The 14,524-nt window shown below is 36.3% G+C and overlaps 3 protein-coding genes across 16 annotated transcripts; 1 reads left to right on the top strand and 2 right to left on the bottom strand.

Annotated features, from left to right (window-relative positions):
- Nucleotides 1-1,410: 1,410 nt before the first annotated feature.
- LOC131602197 (anamorsin homolog) lies at nt 1,411-5,212 on the bottom strand. The gene is made up of 8 exons (XM_058874236.1): nt 5,069-5,212; nt 4,689-4,833; nt 3,860-4,026; nt 3,708-3,779; nt 3,075-3,234; nt 2,850-2,983; nt 1,819-1,893; nt 1,411-1,704 (listed from the first exon to the last, which is right to left on the bottom strand). The coding sequence occupies exons 1-8, from the start codon at nt 5,069-5,071 to the stop codon at nt 1,666-1,668; spliced, it is 795 nt and encodes a 264-aa protein (XP_058730219.1). The 5' UTR covers nt 5,072-5,212; the 3' UTR covers nt 1,411-1,665.
- Nucleotides 5,213-5,279: 67 nt separating this feature from the next.
- On the top strand, nt 5,280-7,957 carry LOC131602196 (pentatricopeptide repeat-containing protein At5g15300-like). Of its 2 annotated transcripts, none has more exons than XM_058874234.1 (2): nt 5,280-7,476; nt 7,585-7,957. In XM_058874234.1, exon 1 carries the CDS (start codon nt 5,421-5,423, stop codon nt 7,032-7,034), a length of 1,614 nt encoding a protein of 537 aa, XP_058730217.1. In that variant the 5' UTR covers nt 5,280-5,420; the 3' UTR covers nt 7,035-7,476; nt 7,585-7,957. The 2 variants fall into 2 exon arrangements, with proteins under 2 accessions (XP_058730217.1, XP_058730218.1); XM_058874235.1 differs by having other exon boundaries at nt 7,558-7,957.
- A 139-nt stretch (nt 7,958-8,096) lies between these two features.
- On the bottom strand, nt 8,097-14,457 carry LOC131602194 (uncharacterized). 13 transcript variants are annotated; one of them, XM_058874227.1, is made up of 7 exons: nt 12,892-14,457; nt 11,975-12,414; nt 10,166-11,802; nt 9,312-9,512; nt 8,659-8,756; nt 8,500-8,553; nt 8,097-8,418 (listed from the first exon to the last, which is right to left on the bottom strand). In XM_058874227.1, exons 1-3 carry the CDS (start codon nt 14,329-14,331, stop codon nt 10,332-10,334), a joined length of 3,351 nt encoding a protein of 1,116 aa, XP_058730210.1. In that variant the 5' UTR covers nt 14,332-14,457; the 3' UTR covers nt 8,097-8,418; nt 8,500-8,553; nt 8,659-8,756; nt 9,312-9,512; nt 10,166-10,331. The 13 variants fall into 13 exon arrangements, with proteins under 13 accessions (XP_058730210.1, XP_058730209.1, XP_058730213.1 ...); XM_058874226.1 differs by having other exon boundaries at nt 8,659-9,512; XM_058874230.1 differs by having other exon boundaries at nt 8,097-8,406; nt 8,659-9,512.
- Nucleotides 14,458-14,524: the final 67 nt, after the last annotated feature.

Raw genomic sequence — 14,524 nt, 5'->3', positions numbered from 1 at the left:
ATCATGAAATAATCTTCTCAAGCTGAAATATAGATATATCTCTATATCTTTTTTTAGAGTATTTGTATGGTAAGTGATACTAAAACCGTTATCACTCATTTGGTTCATCACACAAAACTTTTGATCACGAAGTAACCTTCTCAAGCTGTCTTAAACTCCATTTCTTTTTCATTACTATAGTTTTATGTATATATTACACGTATTTCAAAGACATGTAACATATATTTACTATTATTTTAACTTTATGCACAAAAAATTATAGTAATAGACCCTCCATTTTTTTTTAGGAAATGAAATCTCCTCTTTTTATTTCATACACCTCAAATCACATGGAATAAAAGATAGAGAATTTGTTGAAATAGATTTCATCGTATTCCACTCCATCCATCCATCCAATATTTACAAATGCAAATAATGAAATCTCATTAATTATCACTTCATTCCATTCCATCCATTTTATACCATCAATTCAAACATACCGTCTAAGTAAAAACTAACAATTAGATATTTCAGATCAATTCAAACATACCGTCTAAGTAAAAACCATCAATTCAAACATAACTCAAACATACCGTCTAAGTAAAAACCATCAATTCAAACATAATTCAAACATACCGTCTAAGTAGAATACCTTATACCATCAATTCAAACATACCGTCTAAGTAAAAACTAACAATTAGATATTTAATTAGATATTTCAGTAGAATACCTTGAAGATAGATTCAATGAATCAAAAAACACATTACAAATGTTTTTATTATTGAGATTTTATAAGATAAATGACCTAAACCTTTTTTTTTCTTCTTAAGATCTTTTTATAGGCTGAATGAAAATAGAAAATAGTAGAAATTAAGATTTATTTTTGAAGGATATTTGAAATATATTTGCCACACACGTTACACAGCATGAATGAACCACCAAAATACCAATTAGTCGACATTTCGGCAGATTCGTCCAATTCACTAATCCAAAACTGACAAAGCATCCAATTCACTAATCCAAATTTGACATAGCAGGTAAAACTTTTAATCATAGAATCTAAAGAAGTTTGAACAGGAATATCATTAGTTGCGACTGAATTAGTTATGAGTTACGACTGTAACTTTCTAGACGACAATTTAATCAACACTATATAAGAAAGAATCGGATTTCGTGGATACATCAACTATAATATAACATAACTTCCACACTAAGATTTGAGATTTCTTACAAATTATCATAAGCTAGTGTAGAGCAGAAACCCAACACATATAACTTGAAGACATTGTTTTTCTCTGCACAAAATTGCTTGAAGAGTCGCATTGTTTTTCTTTAGCTTGATAAAATTCAATTACATGACTTATAGCATGGCTGAATTTAAGATTTGTAGGTTGGATATAACAAAAACATATTAGAGTGCAAGTTTTCAAATACAGAAAACAAGATTTTTTATTATTTAATATTATGAAGCTACTAGAGAGAGGAATGAAATTGACAACTAATAGTATATAATAGCTGGAAAACTCGGATCTATGAGAGTCACTTTAAACGGTATGAAATCAAACACCCATAAACATATCTGTCAGAGTCACACTTTAGAGGTATGCAGCATAACTGATAATAATCCCATACCATCAATAAATCATATTATACCATTCCCACGTCAAAAGATTTCAACAACATCTATCATATGTCTGCGGTAAGGAAGCTATTGGAAATTGAAACCTGCACAAAAAAAAAAAAAAAAGAGAACTAATGAATGACTTATGCAACAAATACTACAGTACATACCACTGCAATGACTCCAAAACACTTGGTAGAGGGAGAGAAAAATAGTACCTTCTCGCCCATTTTGAAGGTAGGCAGCCCCTTGTAAGGGCAGGTACTGCACCTAAATGCATCCCCTAGCCCACACTGTAGACCAAAGACAAACTTTGAGAACAATGACCATTAAAGAAAAATAATAATAATCTTAAATAGCATAGTGAAGTTATTGCCACACTATACTGTAACAACTCACAAAGAGCAGATCCCAGACTTTGCAAGGAAACCCCAGAAAATTCATTGTCAAGGCTAACTATAACTCAATCTATTCTTAGAAAGTCTTCTATAGATTATATTCAACAGAACTTTAATTTTGAAGTGCAAGATACAATTTAGTTGGGTTCTATAAAACCAAATTTAAAACAACAAGAGTTTTTTTAAACTAAGCCGAATTATTCTCCTTATTTAAAATTTTGACACCAACCCAGATCCCACATGTAAATCAAGGGATCACATCATGCACATCCAAAATTAGATAAGCAACCTAATCATTGGTTAACGACACTGCGCTTGCTGCTGCTGTTTTCGGAAACAACAACTACAAAGCCCGAGGTGCTAGACATCAGCAGCAAACTTCCTTGAATTAATTCAGAAGTCAGAACAGATTTAATGATGGAATTAGTTCAATATTTATCAGTCAAAGTTTTTATTGTAGAAATATTATCACTGGAAGATTCAGAAGCCAGAACCAGGAAATCAGAATAAAATCAAGGTAACTAGAAAAGCAAAACATTAAAAAATCATGGATGCCACAATAACATATTTAAGAAGATTTGACAAACGAACCAAATAGTCTTGACAACGTTGTCAGATGCTAATAGAAGCATGGAGCAGCGGCCAGCTCCAAAACTGGGATACTGGGATGGTGGCTATTTGAACATTTTTGGGACACATTACATGATTAATGCTGTTACGGATTTTATCACAATTTTAACTCTAAACACTTTTATCGTTTTTATACCATAACACATAAGGACTTTTTTTAAAACGAGATGATACTATAGGGATCAACAGATTGATTTAACCAAGAAAGAAAAAAGACATACACTGCCACAAGCTGATTTAGGATTATTAATCTGTTCTGCTGTCAATCCTAACTTCAATACTTTTTCCTCTTCTTCTGCTCTCCCACATGAGCAATTTTTGCAGGCCTTTCTTGTAGTTCCGATTTCACAATCACCTATTGCATAACATGTTATTTAATAGCCAAATACCACACAGAATGCTAATTGAAGAACAAAGCTAGATAAGTGCTGAAAAGTACTCTTTACCAGATGGCAGTTGGGGTTTCTTTAAATCTTCCTCAGACAAAAGACTATTTTCATCAATCAGATCAGAATCAAAATCAATTTGCACTTTCGGGGAACTCTTCACAACCTTCTTTAGTGCAAAAGATGAACCAATTTTCCATGAAGGCTTTTTAGCTTTGATCTATGTGCAATACAGAAGATATTTAAAATTAGAACTTGTAAGGTCAGAGCGGAGTTAAATAGGAGAAAAATAAACTCTAGCTGACTGATGGCTCATACCCAGTTGACATGCAATAGGAAATTCAATTTGTCCGAGACAATAAATAGCATCATAAAACAACTAGCTAAAATTAGTGATCTCAGCATAAACTGAAAAACCATTAACTACAGCAATGGTCGTCAAATAACAGTAAACTGGGTTTCAAGAAACATGTAAGCCTATCACTCAACTCATTGGTCACATTTCTATTGTATTTCATTCTGTTGTACAGCAGACATGACATGACAAGACAATAACTGTTTTATGAAATGTTTACAGCTTATCCTATTCTATGGCAGAACAGGTTTTTTACTCAATTGCCGAAGAGTTATAACATAAGAAACCAGCGGTTAATAGAGATGACAGGGAGATAGGTACCAGAAAATAAAACTTACCGCAGAAGATTTCAAAGCCTGAATTTCTGAAAACCCTGCCAATAACAACTTGTTTTCAAGATCAGGTATCGTCTGCAAGGACAATGAGAAAAATGTCAGATCATGTTCAACAACATTAATTTACCCAGGCACAATCTAGCTATTACTATTACCTTATCATCTAAACCCACAGCAGATTGGGAAGACTTGCGAATAAGAGTTGTCCCACCAGCTTTTAACACTCTAAGGACTTCTTGAGTCATTTGATTGATAGGAAAATCAAGAGACTTCCAGATTAAAACAACCAAATCCACAGAGGAAGATTCCACTGGAAACTTGCCTGAAGTTTGCAATAAATAGATGTCAAAAATTGGTATCTTTGGCTATAAAAAAATACCCCATATGCACAAAGTTTGTAAGAAAAATAGTAGTAGCTTCCATCTAACTTCTTCCAACACATGTGTATTGACTCAAGTATAAATCCATCTAACTTCTAACTCCACAAACATGAAGCATTAAAATCGTTACCACAAGCCATTAAGCAATAAGCATGCTAATATGTCGGCAATTCATTTATACGATTTCTTCCAACGTGACCCAACAAAAAGAGAATTTAAGTTCTAAGTTTTCAAACAGCTTGACAGAAGCTTAAAAGCCTAAAGTGTACACTAATTCAATAAATGCATGTTTTGGACACTGTGTATGTGATAAAAACAGCTTGTAATAGCAAAACCCTAAAGTAGAAACATAAGCATCATTTGAGGTAAACACTGCCTCATATGGTAAATCCAAAGTTGAAAAAGATGAAAACAACAACAACCAATACTATTCAGGATCACGCTTCTATCCAAATCATTAATCTCCATAGAGATTTAACATATTGGCTACATTTAAAAATTAAGTTACCCCTTAAAAGTTAAAAACAAATTTGACAAGCAAAACCATGATATCACATAACATACTACAACATAAACAAAATAATGAAAGGAGGGGTAGAATTACTCAGTGATGACACAGATGTAATAACCAGAGGATCCAATTTCTCAACCCCTTCATTTCCAAGCTCTCTAATCGCATCAAACACTTGACTCACTGGAAGAACCGCTTCATCAGTACATGCCAACACACCATGAATTTTTGCAGCAGCCTATAATCACAATAACAATGATCTTAAAATAATTCATATTAAAAATACCAAAACACAGAAGCACTTTTCCCAAAGCTGGAAAATAACGATTCGTATCAGAATTCAGAATGAGAAATCAATCGAAATACATCGCAAATTCATAGATTAAAATAATCGTTCAAAATCTTAGAAAAAATTGAAGATGTTAACGAAAAGAAAGAGAGAAAATTTGAGAAAGAGATAGAGAGGAACAAACCATTGCGATGAGATGTTAAAGTTCAGGCAAAAGAGATAGCGTGTATTAAAACCTAACAGAAGCTTCGAGAATCGATTTAAAGGAAGATGAAGAAGCCACCGACTCGCTTCAGGGTTTATAAATAGGGCAAATGTTTATTGTAAAGATTATTTATTATTTTTATATATATTAAGTGATTAAATTGACGATTTATTAAAAAAATATTTTATTATTCGTAAACACGAAACAAAAAACTGATTCTTTCAAAAATCGAAACCGGCAGTGACGTGTACGGTGACGACGGCAGTGAGAACGCAAAAGAGATTCCGGTAATGCGGCGCCGCCGGAGGAAAAGTGGCGCGTGAGAGAAACGATGGGAAGCACGATTTGTCGAGTAACTTGCATGGTTAACAAACTCTCTTCAATGTCAGAATTGAAACAACTCCAAGCAATTATCACCAAATCAGGTCTTCAATCTCATATAGATTTCACTACGAAGTTAATTTTCTTTTCCGCACTTTCTCCGATGGGTAACCTCTCTCATGCTTATTCTCTTTTTCAACAGTCTTCTTCTATTGTTAAGCACGATGCTTTTATTTCCAACACTATGATTCGTGCTTTTTCCAGAAGCTGTTTCCCTCTTCAAGCTTTGTATATTTATAACCAAATGCAAGTTACTGATTGTTTCACTTATAATTTTGTGATCAAAGCTTGTTCTAGAGCTTATAAGTTTATGCAAGAAAGTGGCAGTGGTGCTTGTGATGATGATGTGCTTGTTGTTGTTTATAGTAAAGGAACTGAGATTCATTGTAGAGTTATCAAAATAGGGTTTGAAAATGACACTTGTGTTCAAAACTCTTTGCTTAATTTGTATGCTCAATGTGGGTTGGTCTCGGTTGCACGCCGCATGTTTGATCAAATTAAGGATGATACTAGTTTGGTTTCTTGGAATATCATGATATCGGCGTATAATCGAATTAATGATTTTGAATCTGGAGATAAGCTTCTTGAGTTGATGCCGTGTAAGAATGTTGTTTCGTGGAACACCTTGATTGGAAGATATGTTAGGTTAGGTAATGTTGAGGCTGCGAGGAGAGTGTTTGATTGTATGCCTGAGAGGGATGCGGTATCGTGGAATTCTATGATTGCTGGTTGTGTTTCTGTTAGAGATTATGCGGGAGCGTTGGTTCTCTTTTCTGAGATGCAAAATGATGGAATAAAACCAACAGAAGTGACACTAATATCGATCCTAGGTGCCTGTGCTGAAACTGGTTCACTGGAGATAGGTCACAAAATACACGAATATCTCGAAGCGTGCGAGCATAAGATTGAAGGCTATTTAGGTAATGCCCTTCTGAATATGTATTGTAAATGTGGGAATTTGAGCTTGGCTTGGGAAGTATTTAATGGAATGAAGATGAAAACTGTGAGTTGTTGGAATGCTATGATTATTGGTTTGGCTGTCCATGGTTATTCGGAGGAGGTTTTCCATTTGTTTTCAGAGATGGAAGAGAGTCCTGATAGTAGTATTAGGCCGAATGGGTTGACATTTATCGGTGTTTTGGTTGCTTGTAGTCATAAGGGGTTGGTTGATAAAGCAAGATGGTATTATGATCATATGGTAAAGAAGTACGGAATTCTGCCCAATATTAAGCATTATGGTTGCATGATTGATCTTTTAAGTAGATGGGGTTTGTTGGAAGAGGCTTATCAGATGATTAAGAATGCCCCTTTCCAAAATAGTGCAGTGTTATGGAATACATTGCTGGGTGCTTGTAGGACACAAGGTAACATGGCGTTGGCTGAGATATCCTTCCTACAACTTGCCAAACTGAAGAAACTAACAGATGGGGCTTACATGTTGTTATCTAACATGTATGCTGAAGCTGGAAGATGGGATGAGGTTGAGAGATTGAGGAGTGAAATGGATTACTTGCATGTTCCTACGCAAGCTGGCTACAGCCAAATCAATATGAATGTCCAATAGGCTTCCCTGAACAAACTATTGGTCTTTGCTGAGTTATGTTAGACATTTTTTTAGTCAGCCATGTGCCCTTCTATGAAATGAATATTCTTTGATTATGCTAAAGAATTCATTGGCATGAAAGCTCTGGATGAAGCTGAGAATCTTAAGTTCAGTTCCACCATCATCTAGGAGGTGTCAAGGAAGGCCCAAAAGATGAAGAAAAGTATGGCACTGAGACACCAATGAGTACTACTAAGCTGAGAAGGTCATATCCTGAAATCACTTGTTCAAGATGTGGTGGTATCAAGGCACAACATCAAAGGGTGTGGCAATGAGGGGTAGCAATAAGGCCAAAAATATGGAAACTGCCTGCTCAACCGCAGACTGAAATTGATTTGTCAGTCTCAACCACATGCTGGTCACCATCCTAGCCGGTGAACCCCAGGCGGAACCTCGTCCTCAGGTAGAGCAATTAACACTCACAGTTTGCACTCATGATATATGTTTCATAATTTGCAGGTGCTTATTGTTGCTAATATATAAGGAACATTTCCTTTTGGATTTGGGCTAGGAACATATTATGGACAAGCAACAAGGTTTGTCCACCACATATTTGAGGAAACAAAAACACTTCTAAATTTGATACAAGTGCCATACATTAGTGGGACATCAAGATCCATGAATTTCATTTCAACAACAATGCTTCCACCTTGAGGTTCACATCAATACTGATGAAGAAAGATGAATGAAGACTAATTATTGATGTTTGAAGACTTTTTTTGTGATTATATTATGTTAAGTTCATATTAGTTATTGTGTGTAAACCTTTGGTTTTGGTGTCAACTAAACTATTAAGTCACTGCGATTTAAATTTCAAGACATGTTAAGATATTGGTGTAATTGAATGCCTCCATTTAACTAATGCTACCTTTTAAATTTCAAGATATATTATGTCATAGCCTTTAGTTTCGCCATATTTGTTGCTGTCAAACACATTACATTATGTGTTTAGGAAATCACTTTAGTGAGGTGCTTTTCATGATAGTGTTGTCGGACACAACACTAACCCAATTTCAATTCAATTGTTTGTCATCCACCTTAAACCACAACTACACATTTACTTCAAATAATATCCATTACATTAAGTATTGAAACACTGCCATAAACAACATTTGCATCACAAAACGATGCAGATAAAAACATTTCATGAACCTCATCATGTAAACAACCAAAGTGTCAATCATAATTCAGATTTGCTTTCCACATGTCATCCATTGCAATACCTCTTCCAACCTCCATTCTAATCTGTATTTAAACCTCTTTTAGATGTCTCTGTTTGAGCTGCAACAATCTCATCCCAATCATCTTTCCAAATAGAGTACTTGCAATTTGCCTTGTCATCATCCTGCAAAAACATCAAAATATAAATTCCTTAACATGGAATTCAGACATGTATATAGAAATAGAAAAATGGATTTTTACGAACCTTATTGAATGATCGAATGCTGAATGTCTTCTTGGGTTCAACCATGTGTTGGTTCTGTATAGAAGACACCCTTTATCAGTGGTAATGAGGTACATTCGAAAACCCCTCTACTCATGATAAAGAGGATTGACTCCACTCTTAGGAAAAGGCTTACTTCACCTTCACGGACTTCGAAAATGGTGTACCACTTCCCAAAATGATGCACTACCTTCACGGACTTGGAAAATGGTGTACCGCTTCCCATCACAACTCTATTTCTTTTATCCAGACGCAATTCAGTGCAACAATGGGGAATAAGGGTTAGGGTTCTTTCAATTTAAAGGACATTAGGAAGAGGATTATGTTTTAACTAACTGTCAGTTTGGTCCTCGCAAGCATGGATAACAAAATGAATGAAGAAATGCCCACTCTCGTGTCACATAAGCATGTGATGTGTAAAAAAATTGACAGCTCCCGAAACAAACAGAAAATATATAAGATAGCTCCCAGCAGGGACTTAAATGAGAAACAGAATAATGCATGAACTTTAAAATGTTTTCCTTTTCTCCAGGGACGGTTGTTATACCACATTTCTATTGCAGCAACTTAGTGTTTGCTCCTTTAAAAAACCATGTACTCTAGCAATACCACACTATCTAAAAGTTCCATTATATCATCCCCGATATAAATTGGTCTGCCGCTATCCATTATATGTCTACATCGAAGAAGTCATCGGATAGTGCTACCTCCACAAATTAATGATGACTTATTTAAAAATGCTACAGGTCATGTGAAAGAAATGACAACAAAAAAACTAAAAAGAGGGAAAGTACCTTCTAGTCTAATTTGAATTGAAGGGGGGAGGGGGGGCTTTTATAAAGGCATCCTGGTACTGCAACTGAAAGCATCCCTTAAGCCACACTGCATACTAAAGACAACTTCAAGAATAATGCCAATTACAGGAGTGGTCTGAAATAGCTTTAGAGAAAAGATTGACCCCAGAGTAACCCTTCAGAAAGAGCATATCACAAAATCTGCAAGGGGATTCTATGTTCTTATTGCACATGTAATGTTTTTTTTATATGATATAATGCACATGTAATATTAACTGTAATTCAACAAGTCTTTGAAATTATTTTCCCATGAAAGCTGATTAACATTAATATGTTATATAACTTTCACAGTAAAAGAAATACATAATACTGATAAAGAAACAAATTTATTGAAATACAAGATGTGAAGATACAAATTAGTTTTGAAATTATATAACTCAACTGCCGGATTTAGAAAATAATAAAGCACCCTGTAAACTTAGAAAACTCGCTAATTTAAAAATTAACAAGTCAGCCAAGATTCAAGAGCTAAATTGAAAGAAATAGCAGTAATAGGAAATTAGCACTTCTTCCATTCTTAAGCATCTAAATCCTCAGTACTAGAGTTATTTAACAAAAAGGAAAGGATTCACAATGCAGTGCCAGCTCTTCCATATCACAAAATTCAATTTACCAGACATGAAATGTTCAAGGTTGGTTTAACCCTATTATGATTCAGATGTTTCTATGTATCATCTGAACTGAACAAACAAACAAAAATCTATCTAACTAAATCATTTTCAAGCAATAAAACTGCATGAAGGGAATTCTTTTTTATATAAATATGAAATAAGAAATTTCTTAGAATTATGTACCTCAAAATGCACATAAGCAAAAATGTGCTGAGCAGCAAAACCCCATTCTACATATGGCACATACAAACTGTACATTGCAAAAGAATAAAAAAGACATACATTATCACAAGCTGATTGAGTACTGGTAATCTTTATGTAGTTATCAATGTAGATGAAACAACAGCTGTTATGACGATAGGTATAAAGCTTCTAGATAATCATCAATGTAGGCCAAGCTAGGCCAATGATCTGTGCGAATACGAACTAAAGTTGAAACATCGCCAACTTCCATTTGGAAAAGGAGATGGAACCTCGGTGGAAGAAATATTAGAATAAGAAAACAGCCTAGGCTGCTTTGTCTGCTATTGATAATTACCCCCTTCTCATACTCTTCATTATTGTATGTAAGACGGAGTGGACCAGCATCATGATTTAAAACTGCAGTGGCATCAGGGGAAGCATCTTCCCAAATAACATTCTGAATAATTCCCCCTTCCCATACAGCATCAATGAGTGGCTCCCCACTCACACCTACAACAAAGCGTGCCAAATGGCGCTCAGTTGCCTGGATCAATGAGTTTGCAGGGACGCCAAGAAGCTTGACAGATTGTGTTCCACTAATAGCAGCAATCCCTTTGCCTCCTTTTAATTGAAAGGTTTCCCGTCCAGTGCTAGAGGATGAGCCACATGCCTCCCACAAAGCAGTGAACAAGTCAAAGTTGTACTGAGGTCTTGAGTTTTCTTCGATGTCTGATGGAACAATGGCCTTGAGAAACATGTCTTCAATGCCTATTGTGATTCCCTGAAGTTGACCTTGAATGATCTGACCATTTTCTGTATTTGTTTCAATGTGAACATCAACTATACCTGGTGCCGGTTCCCTGGGCTCCAAATCAACCACCACAGTAGCTCTATATTTTTCCTCTTCTCTGGATTCCTTTCCCACAGGAACAATACTGAGGGAGGCATTTTGAGATGCATGGTCCTTACTGTTAGGTTCACCAAGAAGAAAAGGTATATGAGAGGATGGAATCGATCCATATGGTGCAGAAGAAGAAAAATGTAACACAGTAGCATATAGAGCGGGCAGCGCATCTATCTCTTCCTGGGCTGTGGCAGTGTTATTGATTCCCAACATGCGATTGAAAGCATTAGATTCAAATCTCAAACTGCATGATATGCTAACTTTGAGTCCTGCCATATATCTGTAGTCAGGAATACAGGAAAAGTACTTCCTTAATGTGTTCAAAATTTCTGCAATTTTAGAGTCCATAACACGGAGTGGCTCATTTGGTTGATTTGTTCTTCCAGTTTCAGGAATTAACTGTGAATTGGAGCTGTCAGAAAATTCATTTTCCTCGTTAGGGGGTTTGAGGTCCCTGATTCCCTCTAGATAAGCTGGTTTGCTATTACTCACGGCTAAACTTGATAAAGACAAAGACCAAAACTGCTTAACAAGTAATGGGGTCAGACGCTCAAAGTGAATGCAGGATGTTAGGTTTTTAAATGTCTTGAATCTCTGAGAAGGTCGAGGTGACTGAACATTGAAGAAAGTGGTTTGGTGTGAGGAAGGTGAAATCCCAAGCATCGTGCCTCCCAGGCTCAGGATATCTCTAAGCTTCTTCCCTGGAATGCAGACCAGCATACGCAAGTATGTCCTGAAACATACCAATTATCAGAAAAGTCAAGTAACCACTTTTGCAGACCATCTAAACTTTAGCCTAGCAAGCTATCTCTGACTTCAAGATATAATCCATAAACCAAAATTGAAGGGGACAAACATGAAAAACAAATTACATTAAAAGCAGGAATACACAGTGCAATCAATACCTTGAATTATCACGGACTTCCAAATCAGGAAAAAAGAGACAAGTAAAAGCAAGTAGACGAGATAGTCTAAGGAACAATCTAGAACTATGGTGGTGTACCAACATAGTTCGACAGATACCAAGAGCTCTACTTCCTTGGGACCAAGATTTCATTACTGTATCCGGGCCATGTTTCTCCACAAGAAAAATCATGAAGTTTGTGAGTAGTGCTATCAATCCACACGGAGGTATTGTTTGATTCTCAGCAATTCTATTAAATATTGGGAAGCAATAAACCAACTTATAATCCATTTTCACTTTTGGAAGTAAGTGCTCATCAAATTTCTGAAGTAAGCGCTCTCCCAACCAAGAATGCTTCTTACAGGATAGTAAACGGTCCATAAAAGCAGCAACAACAGGAACCAGTCTCCGACTCTCCAAAGTCATGTTCACAAGCATCACCTGAATAAACAAATGGATTTTAATTTTGAATGCACCATACCTAAAGACAAGACCACAAATCAAGTAGCGGTAAATTCGCCTTAACCACGGAATTTGATCTCTCTAATAACTATCATTAACATGAGTTGGTTTGGATGAGCATTGGACAACCGTTATTTTGAATGAACTTGATTTTGCCAAATTGATATGTTTAAAATTGAGCATGAAGTGATGGGATTTTTTACTTTAAAAGTAAGTTTGGTGTAAATTTGAATGTAAAAAATAACTTTTACCAATACTAGTAAAACCAATTATAGGAAAATTTTGGTCGAAAAAATAATTATTGTAGGCAAAATCAATTCTACTTGAAAGTGACATACATACTTGACTCAATTCTAGTAACAAAACAAGAATCATATAATCGGAAATTCCTTTATGCAATGTACCAAAAACAAATCCACACAAGATTCTAAAATGGGAAATGTTGTTAATAAGCACCTGCAGAGTACAAAATATTATGGAGTCCAACATATTTCTTGTTGTGGAAGGATCGCTCTCAGAATGAGACGATCCAGCAATGAGAAACTTATGAAAGGCACGAAATGCAACTGCAATCTCTGTGCTCCCTGGAGGCAACCATTTGAAGGATGATACAGAAATGAGACCCTGTTCAAACACCTTCACTGGATCAACCAAACCAGCATCACCATTACGGGAACTAGATTTATAATCAGAATCATTTTTCTGTCTCAAGACAGAGCAGGATGCAAGAAGGTCAAGCTTCAATGCTTTCAGAGCCAACGGATCAAACAAAGAAGGATAAAAAGAGGAACAAACTTCATTTCCAGTCTCAATCTTCTTCTCAATACGTGATTGTTTAGTGAACACCAATTGATTGAAACCCAACAACCAATGAATTGCCAACAAGCGAAACACCAAATAATGATGAGATTCTCTAGAAATCAACAAGAGTCTACTAGAAACCTCGCCTTCTTGACCATCAAAAGCATCTAAGAAACGCATAAACATAGCCAAAACGACATGGCAAAGAAGAGGATCATAAGAATGAATCATCCCAAACAACTGAACCTTAAGCATTGAAGGTTGCAATTCCAACGCCACAACTACAGGTATCACCATAGATACAAACTCCATCATTCCACATGGTGTCAACACTTGTGGCCACTCCAACAAAAATGCCAAAGCTCTCCTCAGTTCCTTGGTATTCAAACCCGAACCGGAATCCGAACCAAAATCCTCTCGATTCACACACTGTGGTGTGTTGAACGGAAGCAGCGGATGCGGTGTATTGAGAATGGAAATGCTGAGTTTCTTCTCAACGATGCTATGAATAACCGTTGTGAAAAGCAAGATGTAGGATTGTGAAGCGTGCGTTCGTTCATTCTGGCAAAGACTCCACAAATGTCCAACCACATCAGAAAGTAAACACGGTTTCGATCGTTCCAATTCTCTCAAACACTCGCACGCGATGGCGCGTGTGTGACGATCGGAACCGAAATTCGGACGGTTAATAACCGTCAACAGAAGTTCAACTAAACTCTCCATCACCGTTTGAACGTTTTCCTCTTCCAAGAAACAAACGATAACGGAAGTGACGGAAATCATAAACTGCTCTTTGAACAAAGGAGTGATGTGAACGGCGTCGGGAGGAGATTGGATAACGGTTTTGAGAGGTTCGATGAGACGGTTGAGGTTTTCGGAATGGAAAATGGAAATGGAGAATTCGTCGAGGAAGACGAGGAGTTGGAATTTGAGTTGAAGAGGAAAGTCTTTGCGGAGAAGAGAGGATAGGATATGATCGGTGAGAGATGGATCGAGAGAGTTCCATTTTTCAATTCCGGTGCCGGATTGGAAATTCTCCATTAGGGCTTCCCATTCTTGAAGTGATAAAGGCTTCGCCGGTGGTGGCGCCGTCATCGAAAACCGGAGTAAGTTACCAGAGCTGTGATGCGGTTCGTTAAGTTACTTCCACTGCTCAGTCGAGGCAGAAATAATTAAAAACAAAAAAGTGCTGAACCGGAATGAACCGGATCAATTAGGCCGGTAGCGATGGCGTTGGCTGTGGCCCAAAATGAATAGAACTTATTTAAATAGCTAAACATACACTTTA

Source organism: Vicia villosa, linkage group LG5, assembly GCF_029867415.1.
Source record: "Vicia villosa cultivar HV-30 ecotype Madison, WI linkage group LG5, Vvil1.0, whole genome shotgun sequence".
In the NCBI taxonomy this organism is placed as follows: Eukaryota; Viridiplantae; Streptophyta; class Magnoliopsida; order Fabales; family Fabaceae; genus Vicia; species Vicia villosa.
The sequence above is the reverse complement of the archived record's forward strand: the minus strand, read 5'-3'. Positions and strand labels throughout refer to the sequence as shown.

Bases quoted from the DNA above. Each gene is read 5' to 3' on its own strand.
- LOC131602194 (XM_058874220.1), bottom strand. From the start codon at position 14,331: ATGACGGCGCCACCACCGGCGAAGCCTTTATCACTTCAAGAATGGGAA. The intron at 12,415-12,891 runs GTGCTTATTAAC...TTGTTTATTCAG, and splicing joins TAATATTTTGTACTCTGCAG to GTGATGCTTGTGAACATGAC. The intron at 11,803-11,974 runs GTATTGATTGCA...GGTATGTTTCAG, and splicing joins GAAGTCCGTGATAATTCAAG to GACATACTTGCGTATGCTGG.
- LOC131602196 (XM_058874234.1), top strand. From the start codon at position 5,421: ATGGGAAGCACGATTTGTCGAGTAACTTGCATGGTTAACAAACTCTCT.
- LOC131602197 (XM_058874236.1), bottom strand. The intron at 4,027-4,688 runs GTAATTCTACCC...TGCAAACTTCAG, and splicing joins TACATCTGTGTCATCACTGA to GCAAGTTTCCAGTGGAATCT. The intron at 3,235-3,707 runs GTAAGTTTTATT...TATTGCACATAG, and splicing joins AGGCTTTGAAATCTTCTGCG to ATCAAAGCTAAAAAGCCTTC.